At 42.9% G+C, this 23,775-nt stretch overlaps 1 protein-coding gene across 1 annotated transcript; it reads left to right on the top strand.

Moving 5' to 3' along the window:
- Positions 1–6,308: 6,308 nt before the first annotated feature.
- On the top strand, positions 6,309–7,575 carry LOC147863162 (uncharacterized). Its single transcript, XM_087321776.1, has 2 exons — positions 6,309–7,399; positions 7,545–7,575. Exons 1-2 carry the CDS (start codon positions 6,309–6,311, stop codon positions 7,573–7,575), a joined length of 1,122 nt encoding a protein of 373 aa, XP_087177902.1.
- The last annotated feature ends 16,200 nt before the right edge of the window (positions 7,576–23,775 follow it).

Below are 23,775 nucleotides of genomic sequence, written 5' to 3'. Positions count from 1 at the left end.
GCGGGAATGCCCAGACCAGGACGAGGAGGTCGGTGCAAAGCACATCACGGATATGGAACAATTTCAACCGGCTTCTCGAGAGCCTATTCCTCCATTAGCTAGAGAAACTGGGGAGCTAATTGAGCTTGATGACGAGCTTATAGAAGAGCTTACGGTTGCCCGGCTAACAGGGGAAGAGAATGCACATATAGCTTATGAGACTTCTCTAAAGGAAGATGATGATAATGCCATTGATGAATTGATTGCTATGTAATAGAATGTTTTTCTGATGAATTGTAAACTTATGAATTCCAAGTTCTAATATAAAATTTGGGTTCTTCCATTTGTGTAGTGCATTGTTTACATTGTTCTATATGTTTCAATTATATTCCTATACAATTGGTTTGTTGACTTATGATTTCGGAAAATTAAAGCTATGTGAATGTTATTCAATTATTGTGTAAGGAAGCCTTACTTAACCTTAAGCTTGATTTCGCGCATACATTGTTGACTATAATATGGAGAAACATGATTTACTTAACCTTATGCCTAATTTCGCACATCTATTGTTGTCTCTAATATGGAGAAACATGAATTACTTAACCTTAAGCCTGATTTCGAGCATTCGGGAAACATGACTTATTGATAGTGACAATCTTCCAGGTCAAAGTTTACCTGAACATATTATCCCCATTGCCATGTGTGGCACACAAACATGTGGAGATTGTCAGTTTGGAGACTTTCAAGACTGTCGATGTTGGTGATGTCAATGGTCGTCAAGACTGTCAAATTGGTTTATTGAGGTGGGTTGTTGAGATTGTCAAAGTGTGTCTAATATATAATTCTCCATATATTATAGTTCTTTATCTTCTATTGCTTCTTAGAATGGGTAGTGTGTTGATAATTATCAAATTGTTATGTTTGTTTGTGTTCCATTGCTGCTTAGATTGGGCAGTGTGTTGATAATGGACGATGATACACAGTCCCATTAGTTGCACAACCTTGGAGTAACACCTCTCATCAATATCCACATGTTTCATACGCTTGTAGTTTAACTAACATTATCATTCGAAGCTCGATCCCATGAGAATCACCTAAGGATTAGATTGCATCAACTTTAAACAGAAGTATTGAAAGCTTTAAAAACTTTGTTATTTCAATCACATTATCCTAAGGTTCACTATCTTACATTAAGAACAATGATATAGATATGAGTATGGGTCAAACTCTTAATTATAACTCATTTTATTAACATGGATACAATTACACCTCATAGTTTTGCTAAACTTACCAAACAAAAATAAGTCTTCATCTGAGTGTTTGCCATGTCTCACAAAAGTGTGATATTGAGCCATTGTAACTTTATTATAATTGCATTAACATATCAACAATTCCAAAGTTGAGTGAATTTCACATGTTCTCCATTTGGAGACATATCATGTTTTATTAATTTTACAAATTCTAATCAAGTTTTTGAACATGTGATACTAGTGCAACCAATTTTCGTTGAGAGGGTATATTTGGATAATTACAAAAGGAACCTACAAGTAGAATGTGCGATCCTTCCACTTGTGAATGCGAATGTGTTCGGAGTCTCACCACTCGCCGTTACCGGCTCCCGACACTCAGTCGAACGTGGGCTTTGACCCCGTTGCGCCTCCCAGCCCTCCCGAAGTTAACCAACCCGAACACAACCCCTTCCCAGCGTTGCCAGAAGACCAGGACATCGACACCATGCCATACCCATATCCTTGATATACGGATGGCCCCGATGCGGAATCCCACATCTGATCTTTTGTGTCCACCTGGCAAGTCAACCATTCAACGCAGTGTCTAACCGCTGCGGAGGTTGATGCATCAAAAATCGCAGGGTTCACACTGTGCCTTGATGGACCCGCCGCATGGTGGTATTCCTGCCATGATCCTGGGGAATTTGCAACATTCTAGGATGTCCGCACTTGCTTCCTCGAACTTTTTCACTTCAAGATACCCAAGCGAGAACTGCTTTGCCAGTTCTACACAATTGCATACGAATTGAATGAAATGGTTTCTCAGTTCACGATATGCTTTCATGATTTGTTAAGAGACAAGCTCAACATTGGGTGCGTAAATGGGTGCGTAACCCAGTACGTAGACTGGGTGCATAAAACCGTACACAAAATATGGCCGTGGCGGTGTTTAAACCGGAAGGCCGTTAGAACGTTATTCCTCGTAAGGAATAGTTTTGGGAGTTACTGTAGAAGGCTCATTTATGAGTGGTCAAGTATTGTCAGTACTTGCGTCAGCCTGATAGTCATGTCTTGTATAAAAGGTGCTCACTGAGCACCAAGTATGTACAGAGAGAACATGCAGAGATTTATTTTTGAATATAGTTTTGTATTTCTGCTCTCTCTCTCTCTCTCTCTCTCTCTCCCTCTCCTCCTCTTTGATTTCAGTGATTTACGAAACTGTCGTACTTCCGAACCGTGTACTCTATGTTGTAATGCATAACCTTCCACACACGTATTCTTTTACATGGTATCAGAGCACGAGGGTTGAGACTCCTCTGAAACCGACACAAAAAGATTGCGACAAAGATAGAGATTAAGTTATTGTTTTCGGAAAAGATAAGGCAACAATATGGATAGAGGAATGGAAAGCTTGATACTGACTGAGAAGCTCGATAGGAGCAACTACGCATCTTTGTCGTACAAGATGCACCAGTATCTGCTTGGTCATGGTTATTGGAGCTATGTCAAAGGATCTAATGATGTAGCACCTGAATCGACACACATAGATTTTTCGGCTTGGGAACAAGCGGCAAGTAGAGTTCTTTATTGCTTAGCGTCCTATGTGAGTGACAAGCTCTTGAGCTACATTCGGGATGCTAAGACGCCAAAGGACGCGTGGGCGAATCTCAAGAGGATTTTCGCCGCTAGCACAATGGCCAGGAAGCTGCAACTCAGACAGGAGCTCAACAATGTCCGACAGAAAGATTTTTCTGTGGCCGATTACTGTTGAGATACAAGCTCAACATTGGCAGGACCAGTGCATAAACTGGTGCGCAACAAGAGGCCGGATCGGTGCGGAAACTAGGAGGCCGTTGAACAGATATTCTGCGAGGGAATATATTTGGGAGTTAGTGTAGGAGCTCAGTTATGAGCATTGAAGTACGTGTCAGTACTTCTGTCAATCCGTACGGACTTGTATACAAGTGCTCCTTGAGCACATCCTATGTACAGAGAGGTTTTACACATTATTTTGAATTCAGTTTCTTTTGTGTGTTATTTTCCCTCTTTGTCTCTCCCGAGTACATCGTGTCTTAAGCTCTCCATTAAACCTGTTGTTTCCTCCTGTTGGTATTCTATGTGTCATATAGCTTCCGCACGTTACATTTTACATGGTACCAAAGCGCGAGGGTTGAGAACCTCTACAATCGACTTCAGCTCGAAACACAGACACAAAAAAAAACGTAATCTCAGTGAAGAACATAAAGTAAAAAATGGATAGAGGTATGGCTAGTTTGCTTCCAACTGAGATGCTCAACATAAGTAACTATGCATCTTGGTTGTACAAGATGCACAAGTACCTGCTCGGACATGGATACTAGAGCTATGTCGATGGAGCAAATGATGCAGCACTCGAATAGCCACATAGACACTTCCTAGCCTAGGAACAGTCGGCGAGTAGAGTTCTCTACTGCTTGGCCTCCTGTCTGAGCGAACAACTCTTGAGCTACATTCGGGATGCAAGAACACCGAAGGATCCTTGGGGAAATCTGAAAAAGATTTTCGCCGCAAGCACCACAGCCAGGAAGCTCCAACTTCGATAGGTGTTGAGCAATGTGTGTCAACGCGACATGACGGTGGCTGACTACACCTCCAAGATAAAGGATATCGGCGACTCCCTCGCCTCCATTGATGTGAACGTTGAGGAGGGCAAAATGGTGTAGATCTGCCTCAGAGGAATGGCGTTGAAGTTCGGAGCATTCCGAACTGCTATTTGTACAAGGGAGAATACGTTGTCATTTTTCGACTTGCAGTCGATGCTCCTTGTAGAGGAGAATCACGTGGGTGTGTTGACGAGTACGCACGCCGACAGCAAGATGTTGTACACGGAGGGAGATAGGCCCCGTGGTCATGGTGGACGAGGCAAGTCGGCGCACAATGGAGGCGGCTGACGGGAGCAAGGAAGAAGGCATTGTGGTGATGCCGACAACAATTCTGGACCCTTCGGAAGCAGTGGGAGTTGAGGAGGCGACGAGAATTGGCAAGGGAAACACGCCACGGAATGTTGGTATTGTGGCAAGAAAGGCCCCAAGGAGAGCGAGTGCTGGTGAAGCGCATCGATTTGGATAAAACTGGATTCGGATCCGGACCGACCGAACAAGGAAATCGGCAACGGACGCACTACGCCGAAGGATCCGAAAAAGTCGAAAAGGGGGTAGCCTTCATGACAAGACACAAAGCGAACTCTATGAAGAAGACCACCCCGAAATCGGACGAAGTGTGGTACGTTGACTCTGGAGTGTCAAACCATATGAGGAACCATAAAGAGTGGTTCTCATATTTGGAAAAACCGGAACAATTGGGAGTAGTCGCAACAGGAGACGACACTCCGCATCCGATCGTACATGTCGGAGAAGTTCCCCTCAACCACATCGGGCAAAAAAGGAAGCTAATGAACGTGTTACATGTACCGACAATTACGAAGAATCTGGTGTCGGTTGGACAGATCGTCGACCAGGGGATGCAAGTTCTGTTCACGCATCTCGGATGCTTTATCGAGGAAGAAGACCAAGTTATTGCGCAAGGGCGTAGAGATGGGAGGATGTTCATCCTCGACACCAATCACATAGGCACCGCCATGTTCGCGAAAGGGCAAAAAGTCGAGTTGGATGTCGACTTGTGGCATAAGTGGGTAGGCAAAGTCAACTACCAAAGGCTTCAAGACCTGCAATCAAAACAAGTTATGTTCGGATTTCCAAAATTTAGTGGTCGAAAGGTCCAAATTTGTGAAGCTTGTTAGCTAGGGAAGCAACACCGACTTCCTTTCCCCAACGAGCGTAATCGGAGCTGAAATAAGGTCGACTTGATACATTCAGATGTATGGGGACCGACACAGAATGTGAGTCTTGGCGGGAGTCGATACTTCGTCTCCTTCATTGACGACTACACCCGGCACACATGGATCTACCTCATCGAAAAGAAGAGTGAAGTCTTCAACTGTTTCTGGAACCTCAAAAATCTTGTCGAAAGGGAAACAGAGAGGAAGATCAAATGTCTGCGGTCGGATGGCGGAAAAGAGTACTTTTCCAGCCAATTCAACAGTTATCTACAACAAATGGGAATTCGGCGCGAATTCAGTTGCAAGTATACGCCGGAGCAAAACGACGTAGCCGAAAGGAAGAATCGGTCGGTTATGGAAGCGACATAGGCAATGCTAGAAGATAAGAGCATGCCCAAGTTCTTTTGGGCCGAAGCAGTCCAAACCGCGGTCTACATCTAGAATCGGATCGGAGAAAAAGTGTTGGCACATGAGCTGTATTTCTGAAGGAAGCCAAATCTACGACACTTGAGGGTTTTCGGTGGCATCGTGTATGTGCATGTGCCGAAGGAGAAGCTGAGGAAGTTGAACACGAAAGGCGACAAGTGTATATTGGTCAGATATTCGGACGAACAAAAGGGTTATAAGTGTTATAAGCCCCGAACCAAACAAGGTCGCGTAAGTTTGTCTCAACTCCTCTTGACAAAACCATGAAGCTTCGCCCCAACTCCGGAAAGGTCTGCGACCCGAAAAGGTTCCAACAGATTATCGGAAGCATAGTACGTAAAATTCGTGTTCGCCTGCCATATCATTCGTTTTCCTACTTTGGAAAACGAACACGAATGATATTTAAATATTCGTGTGTTTTTTTTTCCTTTTTTTTGTTTTTTCCCTCTTTTTCCCCTTTTCCCCCTTTTCCTCTGCACATCAACGTAACGTTACGCTCTCCTCTCCTCTCCCACCTAGCCTCAAACGATCTGCATACCAACGAGATTCAGCCTTCAGGTATATTTAGGGTTAATATTAAATAATAGGGCTTAAAGTTCTGTAATGAAATTTCTGAAATTTCTAGAATGAAATTATTCTATAATTTCTGAAATTTCTAGAATGAAATTATTCTATAATTTCTGTAATTATTCAATAAAGCTTGTAATTGCTTTAATTTGTCTATAATTTCTATCATTTTGAAGTAATTTGTGTAATGTCTATACACACATACTAAACTATGTAGTACAAAATTTATACACACAAAAATTACAATAAATAGATTTTGATATTTACGTTTTACGTTAATTTAGGAACTAATGGGTAGACAAAAAGGCTTGGAGTGGGAACATGTTCTAATTCAAGTAAAGAATGCAAAAGGAACGCATTTGATGAAATGCAATCATGTCTTTGTTGGTGGCCCTCATCGAATTAGGGCCCATATATTGGGAATAAGAGGACAAGGTGTAGAAAAATGCACAAAACCAAGTGATATCGTGAGGAGTCAATTAAAAAATGCAATGGTTCATGGAAATGATCAATTGAATTCAGATGTACAAACAGATGCAAATAGTAATACTATTGTTAATGCTAATGTAGATGCGTCTACAGATGCCTCTATTTCTAGTTCCATTTCAATGAATAAAATGGCTACTAAAACGCAAAAAATAGAGACGAGTGGTTCACTCGCAATGTCTTTTGAATTGGCATTGAGGAAACAGGTAGAAGAGGCTATTGCAAGATTTTTTTATGCGGAAGATATTGCACATCGGAAAGTGGAAAGCTCATTTTTCCATGATATGCTTATGGCTGTTTCAAAAGTGGGTCCTTCGTTTAAAGCACCTTTTGCTTATCAATTGCGTAAGAAATATTTTAATGGAGAAGTTGTAAATGTTGAGCATGATCTTATATTGTTGAAAGAGAGTTGGAAGACATATAGATGCACTATTGTTAGTGATGGTTGGTCAGACACTAGAAATAGACCAATTATTAATGTTTTAGCTTCTTCACTACATGGCACAATGTTTTTGAAATCAATAGATACAAGTGGTCATGTCAAGACAGGTGAATACATATTTAAAATTTTGAAGGATGCTATTCTTGAAGTTGGACCATCAAATGTAGTTCAAGTTTGTATGGATAATGCTGCAAATTGTGTGGTTGCGGGACATATGATAGAAAAGGAGTGGCCATCTATAATTTACACTAGATGCACTTGCCGTTGTGTTGATTTGTTGTTGGAGGATATTGCCAAATGTGCTTGGATTGATGCCATTTTGCGATCATCTATGAAGATTAGTGGTTTCATAACTAGAAAACAATATGCTTTGGCCATGTTTCGCAAGTTTAGTGGAAAAGACTTGCTTAAACCTTCTACGACTAGGTTTTCTTATATTTTATGCCCAAGCAGGTACTGGTGCATCTTGTACTCCCAACACATATAGTTTCTTTTGTCCAACTTCTCTGTCGGAAGAGCCCACCCATTCCTTTGTCCATTTTCTTCTTGTCTATTCATATCCAGAGATTAGGGTTTTATTGTGTTGAATGTTTGTCAGTGGTAGAGGATTCTCAACCCTCTCGCTCTGATACCATGAGAAGATTAACATGCAAAAGCTGAACAAAACTCAACTGGCTCAACCGGATAGCAATAGAAAACACAGAGAATCAATGGAGAGAAATTATGCTACGAAGGAGAGACAAAGTGAGCAAAGGGCAAAAAACTCGATTCAAAATAATAATGTGTGTTGTACATACAATTGTGCTCAGGGAGCACTTCAGTGCTCATAACTGCGCTACTCACGCTAAATCCTAAAAATATAACTACCTACTAAACTAGGAGCGTAGGCCTCTAACGGCCTACCGGCTCCCCGTGGATCCGGATCTCTAATTCGATCCAGGCCTAATAGATTGGTCTTCATCTTATTCGGTTCTCGGCTTATCTAGCCCGTCCAGCCCATGTTGTGCTTTCTTCTCAACAGAAGCTTATGAACAACACAATCAGCTCAAACACAGTTAGGTAAAACACAAATAAAAATAGAAAATACAGTAAGCAGGAGTGGGAAAGACAGAGAGAGAGCAGAAGACAAAAAACTCAGATTCAAAATAATACGCTCTGTGTACATTTGTGCTCCATGAGCACTTTTATACAAGCCCTGACTGTGGGCTGACACAAGTATCGTCAGTACTTGAATGCTCATAAAGAGCCTACGACACTAACTCCCTAAAATATTCCTAATACTAAGACTAGGAATATAGGTTTTAACGGCCTATCAACCTTATCCTAGGCTTACCCAAGTGTAGGCTTATTCAGCCGACTTCCCTCAGTCGCTTCGGTTGTCGGCTTCTTTAGCTGACCGGCCTACTGGCCTTTAGTCGATTCATCTCAAGTTGAGCTTGTCTCTCAACATTCATTTTCTTCTTTAGATTTTGGATGTGTAGCTTGAATGGTAGCCTTCTTTGGTGCTACCTTTGGTGGTGATGGCCTTGAATATTTGGATGCAAGGTAGTTACTTGACGTTTCAATTGCCTCCTTGAAAAATTCAGGTCCAGATATTGTATCATCCGCTCATGGTCTGTTATCTTTGTCGGACAACATCTCTCCGCCAACAACTTCCACCATCTGCTTTTGGCTAACTTCATCTGATGGTTTTCTATTCATGTCATCCTCAAATATTAATTTCTTTGCTTTTTGAGAGTATGTGAAATCTTGATGTTTTGAGCTCTCTACAAGGGAGTTCTGGTATTTTAGACAGATCTTCTTTACTAATCGGCCTTCCTGATGTTCGGTAGACCTATTGGGCGAAAGAGTGTAAGCCATTATGAACATGACCAAAGGGATTATTGGAGATTTATGACTTCAAATACAAAGTATAGAAGCGATGGTCCTATATAAGTGGAGTTTGCAATGAAAATCATGTTTAGCAATAAAATATGGCCACAATAGTCCTAGTTTCACATTAAAAATCAAGTTTAAGCCAGTTTTTCAATGATCAATTTGACCTTAAACTACTTACATTTTCTATGAAATCTACGAAATTTGTCTAGTTTTTACCACCAAATCGATATATTATATCGAATTGTGTCGAAAAGAATCATTGCCAACATGAATTCCATACAATTTATCAATTTGGTGACAACCCCCTGTTCTTTTTAAACCAAGTTGATGTTGGGAGACAGGTCCCTCCGGATGGGAAGGGAGAAGAACAGTGCTGAAACCAGATGACGAGTACCCGACTATGGAGAGCCGGATGGTATAGACCCGGTGAAGACCGGATGAGGAGTACCTAGCTACGGAGAGCCGGATGATACAGACCCGGTGAAGACCGGATTGTATAGACCCGGTGAAGACCAGATGAGGAGTACCCGGCTACGGAGAGCCGGATGATACAGACCCGGTGAAGACCAGATGAGGAGTACCCGGCTACGGAGAGCCGGATGGTATAGACCCGATGAAGACCGGATGAGGAGTACCCGACTACGGAGAGCCGAATGGTACAGACCCGGTGAGAACCGGATGAAGAGACATATTCGTAAATATGTTTTCTGAGAGTCCATCATGGCTATATTTGTAAATAGCCAAAAAGTCATATTAGTATAAATATGACTTAGGGCAAACTTTTAGTTGTGGTTGTCATTCTTGTTTTGCACGAGATTAGTGCGCGTAACAGTGTACAGAGAGAGAGAGAGAGAGAGATAGAGGTCGTTGCCTCAGTTGTAACCGCCGCATGTGGCGAAGATTGTGAGCACGAGGTCGTTGCCTCAGTGAACTCACTGTTGTACATTCTTACATAGTGATAGTTTGCAGCCTGTGGACTGCCGTGGTTTTTTCCCCTAGTTTGGGGTTTTCCACGTAAACCTCTTGCCTACTCTTCTCTTCTTTGTGTCGTTTATTATTTCCCATTTTCTGTGTATGATTCTAAGCTCGGTGTTGTGGCCGAGCGTTGCGGATAAGGAGCGTTGAGTTCTCGTCAGTTGATACAATGTATCGAACGGTTAACACCAACTCGGTACATTATATCGAGTTGTGTCCATAATGTACAATGTGAGCACCAACACATTCACATTAACACCCAAGTCGATACAATGTGACCCAAGTCGATACAATGTATCGAGTTGTTAACACCCAAAGTTAATACAATGTGACCCAAGTCGATACAATGTATCGAGTTGTTAACACCAACTCAATACATTGTATCGAAATGGTTTATGAGGATACACTATGAGCGTCAACTCGATACATAGTATCGACTTGGTTCACATTGTATTAACTTTGTGTTAATGTGAACGTGCAAAAGCGTATTACAAACCAGGTCTACCGGATAGCAACAATACAGAGAAAGTTTCAATGGAAGCTTAACACGGAGAATATTCGCAGGAGAGAGAGAGAGAGAGAGAGCAGAACGTAAACTCTATTAAAAAATAACACTCTATAACTCTATGTACATAGAATGTGCTCATATAGCACTTTTATACAAGTCCCTAAATGACTGACAGGTACTTCAATGCTCATACGAGTGATTGTCACTGACTCCCAAAAATATGCCTACGTACTAGGCTGGATCCGTAGGCCTCTAACGGCCTACCGGTTTCAATACGATCCTGGTCTCCGATCCGACTCCTAGTTCCGGACACCGATCTAGTTTTCCGTTCCAGATACCCATCCGGTTCTCCGTTCCGGATACCGATCCGGTTCTCCATTCCGGATACCGATCCGGCTCCGGCTTATTCAGTCAATCCGGATCCGATTGAGCTTGCTCGCTCAACACTCCCCCTCAAGCTCAACTGGAGGTCGGATCGTGGTGTTAGTGTCTGCAGTAGCCGGTCCTTCCATCCGGCTCCTTCTGGCATCGTTCCGCCTTGCTCGCGCTCCTTGTCCGGTCCGGTCCCATTTCCCGTGCACCTCGACCTCCCCGGTCGGCTTGTCTGCTCAACAAGCCCATCTTAGCTCTTTTGCTATTACGACTTCGGCGCTTGTTGACCCATTGGTTCCTCCGTTTCGGTGTCGATTTCCGTTGCCTTCTCGTCCGCTTGGCCTTTAGTTGATCCGTCTCTTCCGAATCCAATTGTTGAACCGGCTCTTCCAAATATGCTTCCTCTGATTCGTTCCAGCTCTTGTCCGCGTTGGTAGTCTCCAACTCGTCTTCCGTTTTCAGGCCCTTCACCACATCGGACCACGTCCGGGTCTTTGCCTTCTTCCGGTCGGCTCTTTCCTTCTTGACTATGTTGCCACTGCCGTTTGCTCCGCCTTCTTCAGATGTGCCGACTCCTTCGGTCGTCTCGGCTTCCTTTGTCTGCTCATCTCCCCCCTTGGTTCTTTCTTCCTCTCCGGCTGCTTGTCCGATGCCATCCGTTCTCGGTCATGTTCCTATTCTCCCCCTCAAGTGCGGCACGTCAAGACGCTGAATGCCAAGCATCTCTGAAAAGCGTTGCAACTTGTCCGATCCGAGTGGTTTGGTGAAGATATCGGCAGCTTGCCGATCTGTGTCAACATACCGAAGTTCAACTTCACCGCTCAGGACCCACTCACACACAAAGTGATAATGCACTTCTATGTGCTTTGTCCGAGCATGGAATACAAGATTCTTGGCTAGCTGTATGCTGCTTACGTTGTCGCAGTAGATCAAGATCAGGGTCGGCACCTCAATCCGGAGGTCTCGCAGGAGTCACCGAAGCTAGATGGCTTCACTGGCCGATCACTCCAACTAGATAACTGATGTCAGGTCGGGTGATCGTCAAGTATATAAGGCTTCTGACAATTTGTCGGAACCGTTTCTCATTGTAGGCCGGTCCGGAGTCGGGACGTAGCTTTAGGTTCCGGTCCAAGAGCGTAAAGATCGGTCGGCATTCCGTCATGCCGAACTTGTACAACATATTCAACACATAATGACGTTGTGAGAGCAATATGCCATCGGGGGTCCGGAGCACCTCGATCCCAACAAAATAATGAAGGTCCCCTAGGTCCTTCATTTCAAATGTGTCCGACAGCTAGGACTTCACTCGGCCGATTTCATCAAGTCCGGGTCCGGTGATGAATAAATCATTAACATAAAGCAAAATGCAAACCGGACCGTTCCGGATGAACAATGAAGAGTCGGACTTAGAGGCCACAAACCCCATCTTATGCAACCGGTGTGTGATCTTCGCATTCCAAGCTTGGGGGGCTTGTTTCAAACCGTAAAGCAACTTCTTGAGTCGGCACACTGCTGACTTGTTCATCTCCGATTGGAACCCGGGGGGTTGGGTCATATAGACCCGTTCTTCAAGATCACCTTAAAGAAATGCATTCTTCACGTCCATTTGATGAAGATGTCATCCCCTTGCCGCAATTTTTCCACGCGAACCGTCGTCATCTTCGCTACAGGAGCGAAGGTCTCGTCATAGTCGATTCAGTGGGTCTGTGCGTATCCCTTTGTCACTAACATGGCCTTGTACCGGTTGACCGGAATCATCGGCGTTGTACTTTACCTTGTACACCCACTTGTAACCGATCGGTTTGCACTGTCAGGTTGGGTCAACCAGGTCCCATGTGTCATTGACATCTAGTGCCCGCATTTCTTCCTCCATAGCAGCACGCCAATTTGCATCTTTCGCTACTTTTGCATAGCTCTCCGGCTCACGCACTTCCACCACCTTAGTCATGTATGCATAATGATGCACCATGTACTCATTGTGTCATGATATGGCAAGACTCGAACCCATGACCTTCTGCTACATGGGTCGAGCTCTTGACCATTATACCATCTTTTGTAATACCTAGGATATTATTTTCATTTAAATTTTATTATAGAAAATGGATGTATATTCTAGATTTCTCTAGAACATTCTAGAAACTTCAGGAGTACTCTCGAGAACACTATAAAATGAGGCACAAGGCATTATTTTGAACCAAATCGGTTCAACGCCAGTCTTAAGCCTCCTAGCTACTATTGTATATTCTCTTCACATAATAAATATCTTTTCTTATCGTCTCTCTCTCTCTCTCCCTCTCCCTCTCACTCACTCTTTCCTTCTCTCGATAGCTCTTCACCTCTCTTAGTACTAATCCTTCTTTTAGTACTAATTACTTCTCTGTCTTAGTACTATTCTTGATAGTTTGAACAGATTTTTCTTTCCTTCCCTCTTACTCCTCCTTCCCTTCATACTAATCCTCTTATCCTCCCTAGTAAAATGGAAACTATTAACGCTCAGGAATACCAATCTATTTTCTCAGAGCTCCTATTAGAGATCTAGGTACTAAAGTAAGCTTAAGATAAGGATAAACAAATAATAGATAGAAAGGAGAAAGAGAAAGAAGGGTGCCGATCGACCCGACCACCCCCGAGCGAAGGGATCGAGATGGACTCGAGCCTCGATTAGCGTCCCATACCACCGTTGTGGCGTCGAGTCGTACCTGGTGTTGGCGCGCTCGCTACAAGAGTTGACCCACCACAAGAGCAGAGTCTCGATGTAGTCAAAAGATGATCAAATGAGGGTAGCTAGGCCTCTTATTTATAGCGATACCCAAGGCCCCCAGGCAAGTTCACACTTGACCTAATGGGTTGTCTCAATCCCGAGGATTTAAAAGTAATCCTCCCCTTCTTTACACTCTCGTTTAACTCTCACACTTATCCACGTGTATAGAATACTACGGTAAATTCTCACCACGGGATATTAAATGGTCATGCTCGTAACATACTCCCCCTCTTTAAAACATTGCACTCTTGCAATGGAAAGTTAGGGAAATTAGTTCTGAGAGTATTTTCGCGTTCCCATGTGGCATCTTTTATTGATTTATCCATCCATTTTATTTTAAATTCTCGGATTTCTTTAGTACTTAATTTTTTTGTTTTAACATCGAGAATTCTTTCTGGTACATGTGGTTTAGAAGATAATTCTTCAGAAGTAACTAGAGTTTCAGTTGTAATTGTATTGTCGCCAGAACCTAGAAGTTCTTTTAGACGACTCACATGAAAGACTAGATGAATTCCAACACCATCGGGAAGAGCGAGACAATAGGTTGATGACCCAATGCATTTGAGGACTGTAAAAGGTCCACAAAACCGTAGACAATGTCTTAGAATTGTGAGGTACACGTAAAAATACCTTCTGTCCAGGGTTGAATACACGAGGTTGCCTATGATGATCGACATAAAAACGCCTTCTATCTTGAGCTGTTTTTATATTATCTCGTGCAATATGCAACATATCTTGAATATCCCGAAGAAAGTTTTGCGTACTTCGCAACTCATCGTGATGTATATTAACATCAATCGGGTCTCGTGGCTGAAAACCATACATCAACATAAAAGGACTATATCCCGTTGACGTATGCTTGGAGCTGTTGTAAGCAAACTCCAAATTTGGGAGATAACGTTCCCATTTTGTTGGTTTTGCACCAACATATGCTCGAAGCATGTCCTCAATAATTTGATTTACTCGTTCTGTCTGTCCATCGGATTGAGGGTGATCCGTGGAGCTCATGCTCAACGTAGTTTCTAACTTCTTAAAGACTTGCGTCCAGAAGTCACTAGTAAACTTTGGATCTCGATCACTCACGATATCCATCGGTAACCCATAAAAACGAAATAATTCGTCAACGAATTGGTAAGCCAATTCAGGAGTTGTTACCGTGGTTTTAGTAGCAATAAATCTGGCCATTTTAGTTAGTCGATCAACGAAAACCCAGATGGCATCATGACCTTTTTGGGTGCGAGGAAGGCTAACAATAAAATCCATGGATATACTTTCCCACTTATTGTTGGGAATTTCCAAGGGATGTAAAGTCCTACGACTTTAAGTCACTCGGCTTTGTTAACCTGACATTGGTGACATTTAGTCACATAGCTATGTATGTCAGGGCGCATCTTAGGCCAATAAAATTGAGTGGAGATGAGAACGAGTGTACGATGTATTCCAGGGTGCCCTGCTGAGGGTGCATCATGGCCTTGGGTAAATCTGGAACACAAACCTTCCCATTACGGTAGAGCAAACCGTTAGCAATGTGGAAGTATTCCTTCGAGGATGTGGTGGTGTCTGTTCCAAACTCAACTCTTGCCCAGTATTTTGCAAAATAACTGTCATCAGGATACTTTCCTCGAAGGTGATCAGAAAGATCTGATGTTATTTCAGTGAAGCTAAGCATGTTAACTTCACGGATGAGACTTAGTGCATCAGCGACAGTGTTCATGGAACCTTTACGATATCGTATGGAAAAATCAAAGTCCTGGATGAGATCAGCCCATCGTGCCTTACGACCTTTCAAGTCTTGTTGGTCACAAAAATATTTCAAGGACTCGTGGTCCGTAGCTACCACAAAGCGATTTCCATAAAGATAATGGCGCCATGTTTTGAGTGCATGTATAACTGCAAATAATTCCTTTTCTTGAACGGTATACCGACATTGAGCAGAATCAAGTTTCTTACTCTCGAATGTTATTGGTTTACCATCTTGATACAAGACAGCACCTATATCATAATCGCTTGCATCGGTTTCAACCTCCAAAGGTTTTGAAGGATCAAGTAAAAGAAGTGAAGGAGCCTTGCAAACCAGGTCCTTGCGTTCCTTAAAGGCGAGGTCTAGTGTAGCATTCCACACAATAGGTTTTGTAGACTTACGCGTTTGACCTTTTAAAAGATCAATAAACGGCATCATCAATTGGGAGTAATTACGAAGAGACTTTCGCAAAAACCCGACAAAACCAAGAAATGATCGAACTTCTCGAATATTTCGAAGAGTGAGCCAAAGCTTGATTTTCTCAATGCGAGAAGGATCAATTTCAACTCCTCGTTCAGTTATGAGATGTCCTAGATAAGTAATTGATTTCTTGAAGAACTCACATTTTGAGATCTTCGCATAAAACTGTTTGTCACGCAATGTTTGTAAAATAAAGCGGACATGTCTAGCATGTTCTTGTAATGTACGACTATAAACTAAAATATCATCCAAGAAAATAACGACAAATTTTCCAAGTTGTTCTCGGAAAATGTCATTCATTTCTTGTTGAAAAGTGGCCGAAGCATTGGTCAAACCAAAAGGCATAACCAAAAACTCGTAATGGCCATAGCACGTACGAAATGCCGTTTTAGGAACATCGTCCTCACTTATTCGTATTTGATGGTAGCCAGTACGGAGATCAAGTTTCGTAAAATACCGAGCTCCCTGGAGATGGTCAATTAGATCGTCAGCCCGGGGGAATGGATACGAATTATTGATCGTCATTTTATTCAAGTGTCGGTAATTAATACGCATACGCCATGTGCCCTCTTTCTTTTTAACCAAGAGAACTGGTGCACCCCATGGAGGTTTACTATAACGTATATAACCCATTCGTAAATAGTCCTTGAGTTGCTTAGATACCTCATCCTCTTCGGATCGACTTAAGCAATAAGGAGGTATACTTATTGGTGCAACACCAGGTACAATATCTATACGATGGTCTATATTACGTTTAGGAGGTAACCCATCAGGTAGTTCACTTAGAAAAACATCATGAAAATCATTTAAGATTTCATCAAGTTGTTGTTGTTCAAACTATGTTAATTGAACCGGGACATTATCGATATTGTAAACGTGAATGTCCGGATCAAGTACACAATAAAATAACGTAGAACAAGAAAACTCAGATATTGATGGACACACGGAAACAATCGAGAGGGATTGTTTTTTGATACATTGAATAAAATGCGTACAATCGTTCAATACAAAAGAAATGGAATGACGAACCCAATCAATAAATAAAGAAGATTTTTTATTATAAAACCAGGGATAACCCAGTATTACATCGGTGGTACAAAGATTCATTACATGGAAGTCTACTTCCTCTATATAAGTATCAATAGAAATTCCTAATGAATGAATCGCCCCGTTGATGTATTGTACTCTTCCATCAGCCAAGTGCACCGTGTAGGTGTGATCACTTACGGTGGGTTGGATTACCCATATCCGAACCAAACGATCATTCACAAAATTGTGTGAGCTTCTCGAATCAAATAAAAATTGTACGAGAGATCCATTGATATACCCGTTTGCACGTAGTAAATCATTGGGGCCCAATACAGAGTGAGGGAAAGAACATTGACAATTACTTAAATGATGTGTATAGACCTGAAGGACATTAGGAATCTGACCTTTATGGTCTGCAGCTTTAGCTTTGTTGTCGTGCTCTTTCCGTTGGAGCTTTCGACATTGATCTTTTGTATGACCCTTCTTTTTGCAGAATACGCAAAAAGGATGTTGTCGCTTACAATCGCGATCCATGAATTCGTTGGGTGTCTTGCATTTCCCAACGAATTGCGACTGCTTAGTCCCGGGCGCTTCGTTGGGTTCTTCGAAGTGTGTTGATAGCGAAGAACTATTTCAACGGCCTCTTCAAAGGATTTTGGATCCTTATCATGCACTATCCAGTGATAGTCCGAATTGGGGATGCCATTGACAAAACAAGCTATCAACCAATTGTCCCCTTCTAGACCCAATTTTTGGATTTGGGTTCTAGCATGGTGAACATAGTCTTCTAGCGAGGAAAATTTCCTGCTAGAGAGGTTCATTAAAGCTTGTGCTGCCTCGGTTCGAGAGGGAGGTTGCAGAAATTGGCCCTTAAAAACCGTGACAAAATCTGTCCAGGTATCAGGCAATTTCCCCATAGTACGGAGCCCACGCCACCAGGCGGCGGCCTTACCCCCGAGTTCTCGGCCGACATATGCAATCTTCGTACTATCTGGCGTGGGATAAAGCTCAAAATGAGACTCCCATCGGCCCAACCACGTGCAGATTGCTTCTTCGGTTCTTTCCTTTTTGTTTCCCGTAAATGGCTTAACGACAAACGATGGTTCACCCTGTTGGTCATCAGGCCTATTAGTTTCTCATTGTAGACTAATGACACGTGCCTCAAGAGCACTCTGAGATTGCTGAAGTTCGGTCATCTGTTGAGCGGTGAAACTAAGGTATTGTGTTATTTGTGCCAAATACATCTCCGTGGACATTTGTCCAAGAGGATTCCCTTGAGTTCCTTCCACTTGAGCGGATGACATCGGGTCGTTAATTTGAGCCATTAAAGATTATTTTTGGAAAAGAAATAGGATAAGGTCAGAGAGATAGTCATAACATCATGTCGTGATGTAAACATATCATGGGCACACATTAATCGATATCATGATCTCACGTCAATACCCCTCTAGACGTATGAGATGAGGTTCAAGATGAGGTTACTATGGTAACACAAAGGTGTTTTAAAAACCATGGGGGTGACAAATAAATGTCTTTCCCTTATCTCTATATCGATTTTTTCATGGTGGTTCCCCGAGGCTCAACCATGTATGTTCGCGTCATGAATAGTTTATACACGAAAAAAATGTTAACATAAACTATGTTTCGGTGCCCACATATGTGGTTTCGGCTCTTTAAGTCCTATTACGAGGACCCCAAAGTGCACTTAGACCTTAAGTCTAAACATGTGTTATAGTCATATGTATCAAAGATGTTGTATGGTCTTGGTCATATTTGAACTCGAGACCTCGAGAACAAATACATTAAACACTTGAGCCAACCAAGTAAGTTGCTCTTCTTGAATGCTTAATGTTTGATGCGTATAAGAGATATGTGAGGCATTTGATCATATATGTTTTTTTTTAAAAGAACATATATGTCAAGGGTCCTTATTTCGCCCTCATTTACCAAAACTATGTTGGTACGTTACCTAACCTCAAGTCTCGTAATTACGATGGCATACGCCAAAGTGCAACCTAATGATCAAGCCAAATGGGCCCTCGTTTCGTAGTAGGTCCACGTGGCCCATCAAATGGTCACGTATGCCTCTCGTAAGAACGAGCTCATGGTGGCATCGTATCCATGTAACGAGGGAGGGATGTTGGATACGTGTGTCATTGGAGCGACCTCGCGACCTCACTTGAAGTGGGTCAAGCCCTACGTACTCAACATCATTATGGCTATAGGCGTTTCTTTACGTAACAAAATCGAGGTCATCAACGGGGTTGTCAACAATCAAAAATTGTTGAAAAAGGGATGGTGACAACGCCATTCTCACAAAAATGTGAGGACGGCCACCAACATCCTTTTCCCGACAAGGACAACTTTCGATATAATCACGTAATAATGAATATACACATATGTTTACTTATCACATATATACGATCAAATACGTATATACGTGACCACATATGCCTATATTAAACATATTGTTATATTAAATAGCCACAAATGATGTGATCAAGATACGTAATCGAGGTATATACCTCTACGCATACGAAACATCCACAAATAAGAGATTATCCTAATACGCAATTGAGGTATTGACCTCTTATGCATACGAGATCAAACACATATCCTTTACAACAAATCAAGGTATTAAACTCATACGCAAACGTAACATATGTTCGTGAACGTAATACGTAATTGAGGTATTAACCTCATACGCATACGACACTCATCACATATTATTTATATGTCAAACGAGGTATTGACCTCATGCACATATGTAAACGTTTTAGATAATCAATTAAAGACCACTACAACATCATTGACTTAATGAAAAAAAAATGACATATAAACTAAACACATGATTAGATGGTAGAAGAGAGAATAGAAAGAAAAAAATTTATTACGGAAAGAGTTACCGAAGTTCTTTGTTGATCGTTGTCTGGATCAAGGCCGACCGCACATCGATCGATCACCATCAATCAAAAGACAAATGAAAAACAAAGAAACATTAGTACATAAATCTGATACCAAATATTAGAGATCTAGGTACTAAAGTAAGCTTAAGATAAGGATAAACAAATGATAGATAGAAAGGAGAAAGAGAAAGAAGGGTGCCGATCCACCCGACCACCCCCGAGCGAAGGGATCGAGACGGACTCGAGCCTCGATCGGTGTCCCATACCACCGCCGTGGCGTTGAGTTGTACATGGTGCTGGCGCGCTCGCCACAAGAGTTGACCCACCACAAGAGCAGAGTCTCGATGTAGTCAAAAGATGATCAAATGAGGGTAGCTAGGCCTCTTATTTATAGCAATACCCAAGGCCCCCAGGCAAATTCACACTTGGCCTAATGGGTTGTCTCAATCCCGAGGATTTAAAAGTAATCCTACCCTTCTTTACACTCTCGTTTAACCCTCACACTTATCCACGTGTATAGAATACTACGGTAAATTCTCACCACGGGATATTAAATGGTCATGCCCGTAACAGCTCCAGTCCTTAAAAGAGAAATTTGTAGCACTTGAACAAGAAAATCACCGTTTGTTGGGGGATCTTCAACAAATATTGCTGGAAAAACAACAACACGGGGAGTTGATGCTACGTGTACAACAACTTGAAGTGACTATTGTATCACTACAACAACAAGGATCAAGCAGTCAAGGGATTCACAAAGAACCCAAGATCGGTCTTCCTACAAAATTTGATGGGACCCGATCATAGTTTAGAGGTTTCCTCAATCAGGTACGTTTAGTAATTCAAATGCATCCTACTCGATATCCCACCGATGCATCACGAGTGGGACTAGTAGGCACTCTACTTAGTAGCACGACTTTGGCATGGTTCACCCCTCTGTTAGAAAAAAACCCTCCCTTGTTAAATAATTTCGAAGAGTTTATTAGCGAGTTTAAAGCCTGTTTTGGAGATACCGACGGTGTCAAAACAGCAATCAACAAAATCCGGAGATTCCGCCAAGGTGGGCGGCCAGCTTCGGCTTATGCTGCAGATCTCTGTCTTCTCACCAACGATATTCCCTAGGATGACCAAGCATTAATGGAGCAATTTCGTTTTGGCCTACGTAATGATGTTAAAGATTTACTCTTAACTTTCCCCCAAGAGCCAAAGTCATTGACAGAAGCAATCAGTTGCGTAGTGCAATGCGATAACCGCCTCTTCGAACGACATTCAGAACGTCAGTTCCAAATGCCAAGCACAAGATCAGAACCCACCTACGCTTCAATCATAGCAAAGCCTTTCCCAAGGGAGTCTTTTAGTACATCTCCAACAAATACTCCGACTTCAATAAAAATCGACACCACACGTTGTCGCGGACCACTATCAGAAGAAGAAAAGCAGCGACGCAGGGCAAATCGACTATGTCTGTATTGCGGTGGTTGTTACCCGGCCGGCAAAGGAGCTAAGGACGTCAAGACCAGGCTGTGAAAAGGGGAATTGTTATTTGGGAATCTGTTGTAATTACTAGTCTTAATATATTAATATATGAGAAGATGTGGACGGACGGACCGGAATCCGTATGCCGATCCGGATCCGAACCGATCCCGAATAGGTGCCGGTTGGCACCGTTTTGTACTTCGCACCGGTGACCTATATAAAGGCCCGGTTACAATGTAGTCATCAACGAAGAGTAATATAAACCTTTTGTTTAATCATTGACTATTGTTCACCGTTTTGTGCTTATTGTATATCTTACGCGTGTTAATGACGTATTGTTAAGTAACCGATTAAGGTCCAATTAAGCGTTGTGTCGTAAGTTATCTCGCCGTAACACCCTTTGGTGAAGTGTCTTAAGTGGACACCCTGTGTTAGGGTGTTGTCCGGCCCTAAGGATTAACAGTGGCCCAGGGCATATTGCAGTAAACTGTCTCCATCGGCCAAAAAGGCAGGTAAATCAAATAACCGCTAGTACTAATAGTACTAAACCCGAGTCTATTTCTCTAGGTGTGTCTGATATTCCTAATAGCCCAAGCCTTTCAAAAAAATTTGAAATCCTTAGTCAACTAGAAGAAGAGTTAAACGATTAAGTCCAGCCAAAATAGGAGCCATTTGGTTGGACAACCCTAAATCTGTGCAGCCCATTAGTGGTTCCATTTCCTCTAAGCAAGTTAGCAATGTGTTCTTAGCTCAAGTAATGGTTAGTACTAAAAGTACTCCTCCAATACATGTCTTAGCACTCTTAGATTCCGGAACCAACTCTTGCTTCATGGATAGGAATTTTGCCCAAGGTCATCAGATATCCCTAAGAAAACTCTACGTACGGTATGCACGGTCATCGACTTTCGCACAAGTACCATCGACCAGGTCATCGACTGGGTTAGAGAAATGGAGAAAACAAGCTCTTGGCTAATAATGGGAGCACTCCAACGAGCGTTACCAACCGATGAGGATCTCCGGTTTCGACAGGCCATTCAATGCACAACATGCCTAAATGCCGAACACTCAGCACTAGAATGTACCATGCAGTCACAATGTCTATTGTGCCATTCCAAGAACCACACAATGGAGCACTGTGAGTACAATTTGTTGAATCGCCAAGCACCACCGGTTCGGCAAATCGAACCACGGAGTACAAAGGAGGAGGAAGAAGAACGTTGGAGGCGAGAAGAGCGATACCGACCGGCACAGGATGTCCGGTACAGGGACAACTATGACCGGTATGATAGATATGATCGGTACCGGGATTATAATGGACGGTATGAAAGATACAATTGGGACCAATCCCCCGGTTACAACCAACGACGGGAAGCCTACGGCAGACATGATGACCAGCCCCGTCAAGAGTATCGGAACAAAAAGAAACGCCAATTCAAGAAAAGGGGTCATCTACAGGAACCGGAGAAGGGCGCCTCAAGTAGCCAACCGGATCAAAGCCCCTTCGTTACCACAGGTCCTCCACCGGGGGCAGGAAACAACGTCGAATCTAGCACTACCCGAAAAGCATACTGCTACTATTGCCGACAAGAAGGACATTATAGTAATCAATGCCCGGCAAAGAGCTATGATAAACGACCGGTGGTGAACATGGTAGTCGCCGAAGTCGTAGACCTACAGCAGGTAACCACAAGATCGAAGGGTAAGGCGACGGAATGGGAGGCGCAAGAGGCCATCCACAAGCAAGCAACGGAATGGGTAAAAAGGTGAATGCGCGAAACATGGCAGAGGTTGCGCAGCAAAAGGAAAATACCGAAGAGCTCACTGGCGGCAGTCAGCCCGAAAATGCGACATGGCAGGCATTGTAGGTGCCAAATCACGCTGCCATTAGGATGGCTCCTGCAGCTAGTGCCCAGATTCACAGAAGGACTCAAGATAGGCATGACGGCAGGAGAAACACCACCGGCTCCAACATTCTTCTCAAATCCGGAGGAGGGACTGGCGTTGGAAAGAGAAATGGCCGTATCGCAACGGGTTAAAGCATCCCAACTAGAGGAGGTAAATCTATGAAGTACGGAAGAGGCGAGACTAGTGCACATCGCCAAGGAAATGACTCCGGAGAACAAAACGGCAATGATTACACTTCTCAAAGAATTTCGGGACGTGTTTGCCTGGTCTTACGAGGATATGTGAGGGCTTGATCCTCAACTATATCAGCATCAGATACATTTGACCAAAGACGCCAAACCGGTAGCACATCGGCAGTACCAGATGAATCCAAATTACGCCGCCAAAGTCAAGGAGGAAATCGACAAGTTGCTGAGGATTGGCTTTATCCGCCTAGTAAAGAAATCTACATGGCTGAGCCCGATAGTAGTCGTACCAAAGAAAAACTGCAAAATTAGAGTTTGTGTCGACTACCGTAAGCTTAATGCGGCGACGGTAACAGATGCATTCCCACTCCCATTTACGGATGGAGTTTTGGACGCAGTCACCGGCCATGAGGTATACAGTTTCTTAGATGGATTCAGCGGATACAACCAGATCCGGATGCACCCCGATGACCAGGAGAAAACGGCTTTCGTTATTGAATGGGGAGTGTTTGTTGCCGTAGTAATGATGTTTGGACTAAAAACGGCGTCGGCAACGTTCCAGAGGATCATCATGGAAATATTCGGAGAATTCATACCGGCATTCATGCAGGTGTTT

This window comes from Azolla caroliniana, unplaced genomic scaffold, assembly GCF_043228905.1.
Source record: "Azolla caroliniana isolate FFs.n. ecotype wild unplaced genomic scaffold, voAzoCaro1.0.p SCAF_6, whole genome shotgun sequence".
Lineage (NCBI taxonomy): Eukaryota > Viridiplantae > Streptophyta > Polypodiopsida > Salviniales > Salviniaceae > Azolla > Azolla caroliniana.
This window is presented reverse-complemented; position numbering and strand designations above follow the sequence as displayed.

What these genes read in the sequence shown, in the direction of transcription:
- LOC147863162 (XM_087321776.1), top strand. Translation starts at nt 6,309, where the DNA reads ATGGGTAGACAAAAAGGCTTGGAGTGGGAACATGTTCTAATTCAAGTA. An exon ending in TATATTTTATGCCCAAGCAG is followed by an intron (nt 7,400 to 7,544) that starts GTACTGGTGCAT and finishes AATGTTTGTCAG; the next exon opens with TGGTAGAGGATTCTCAACCC.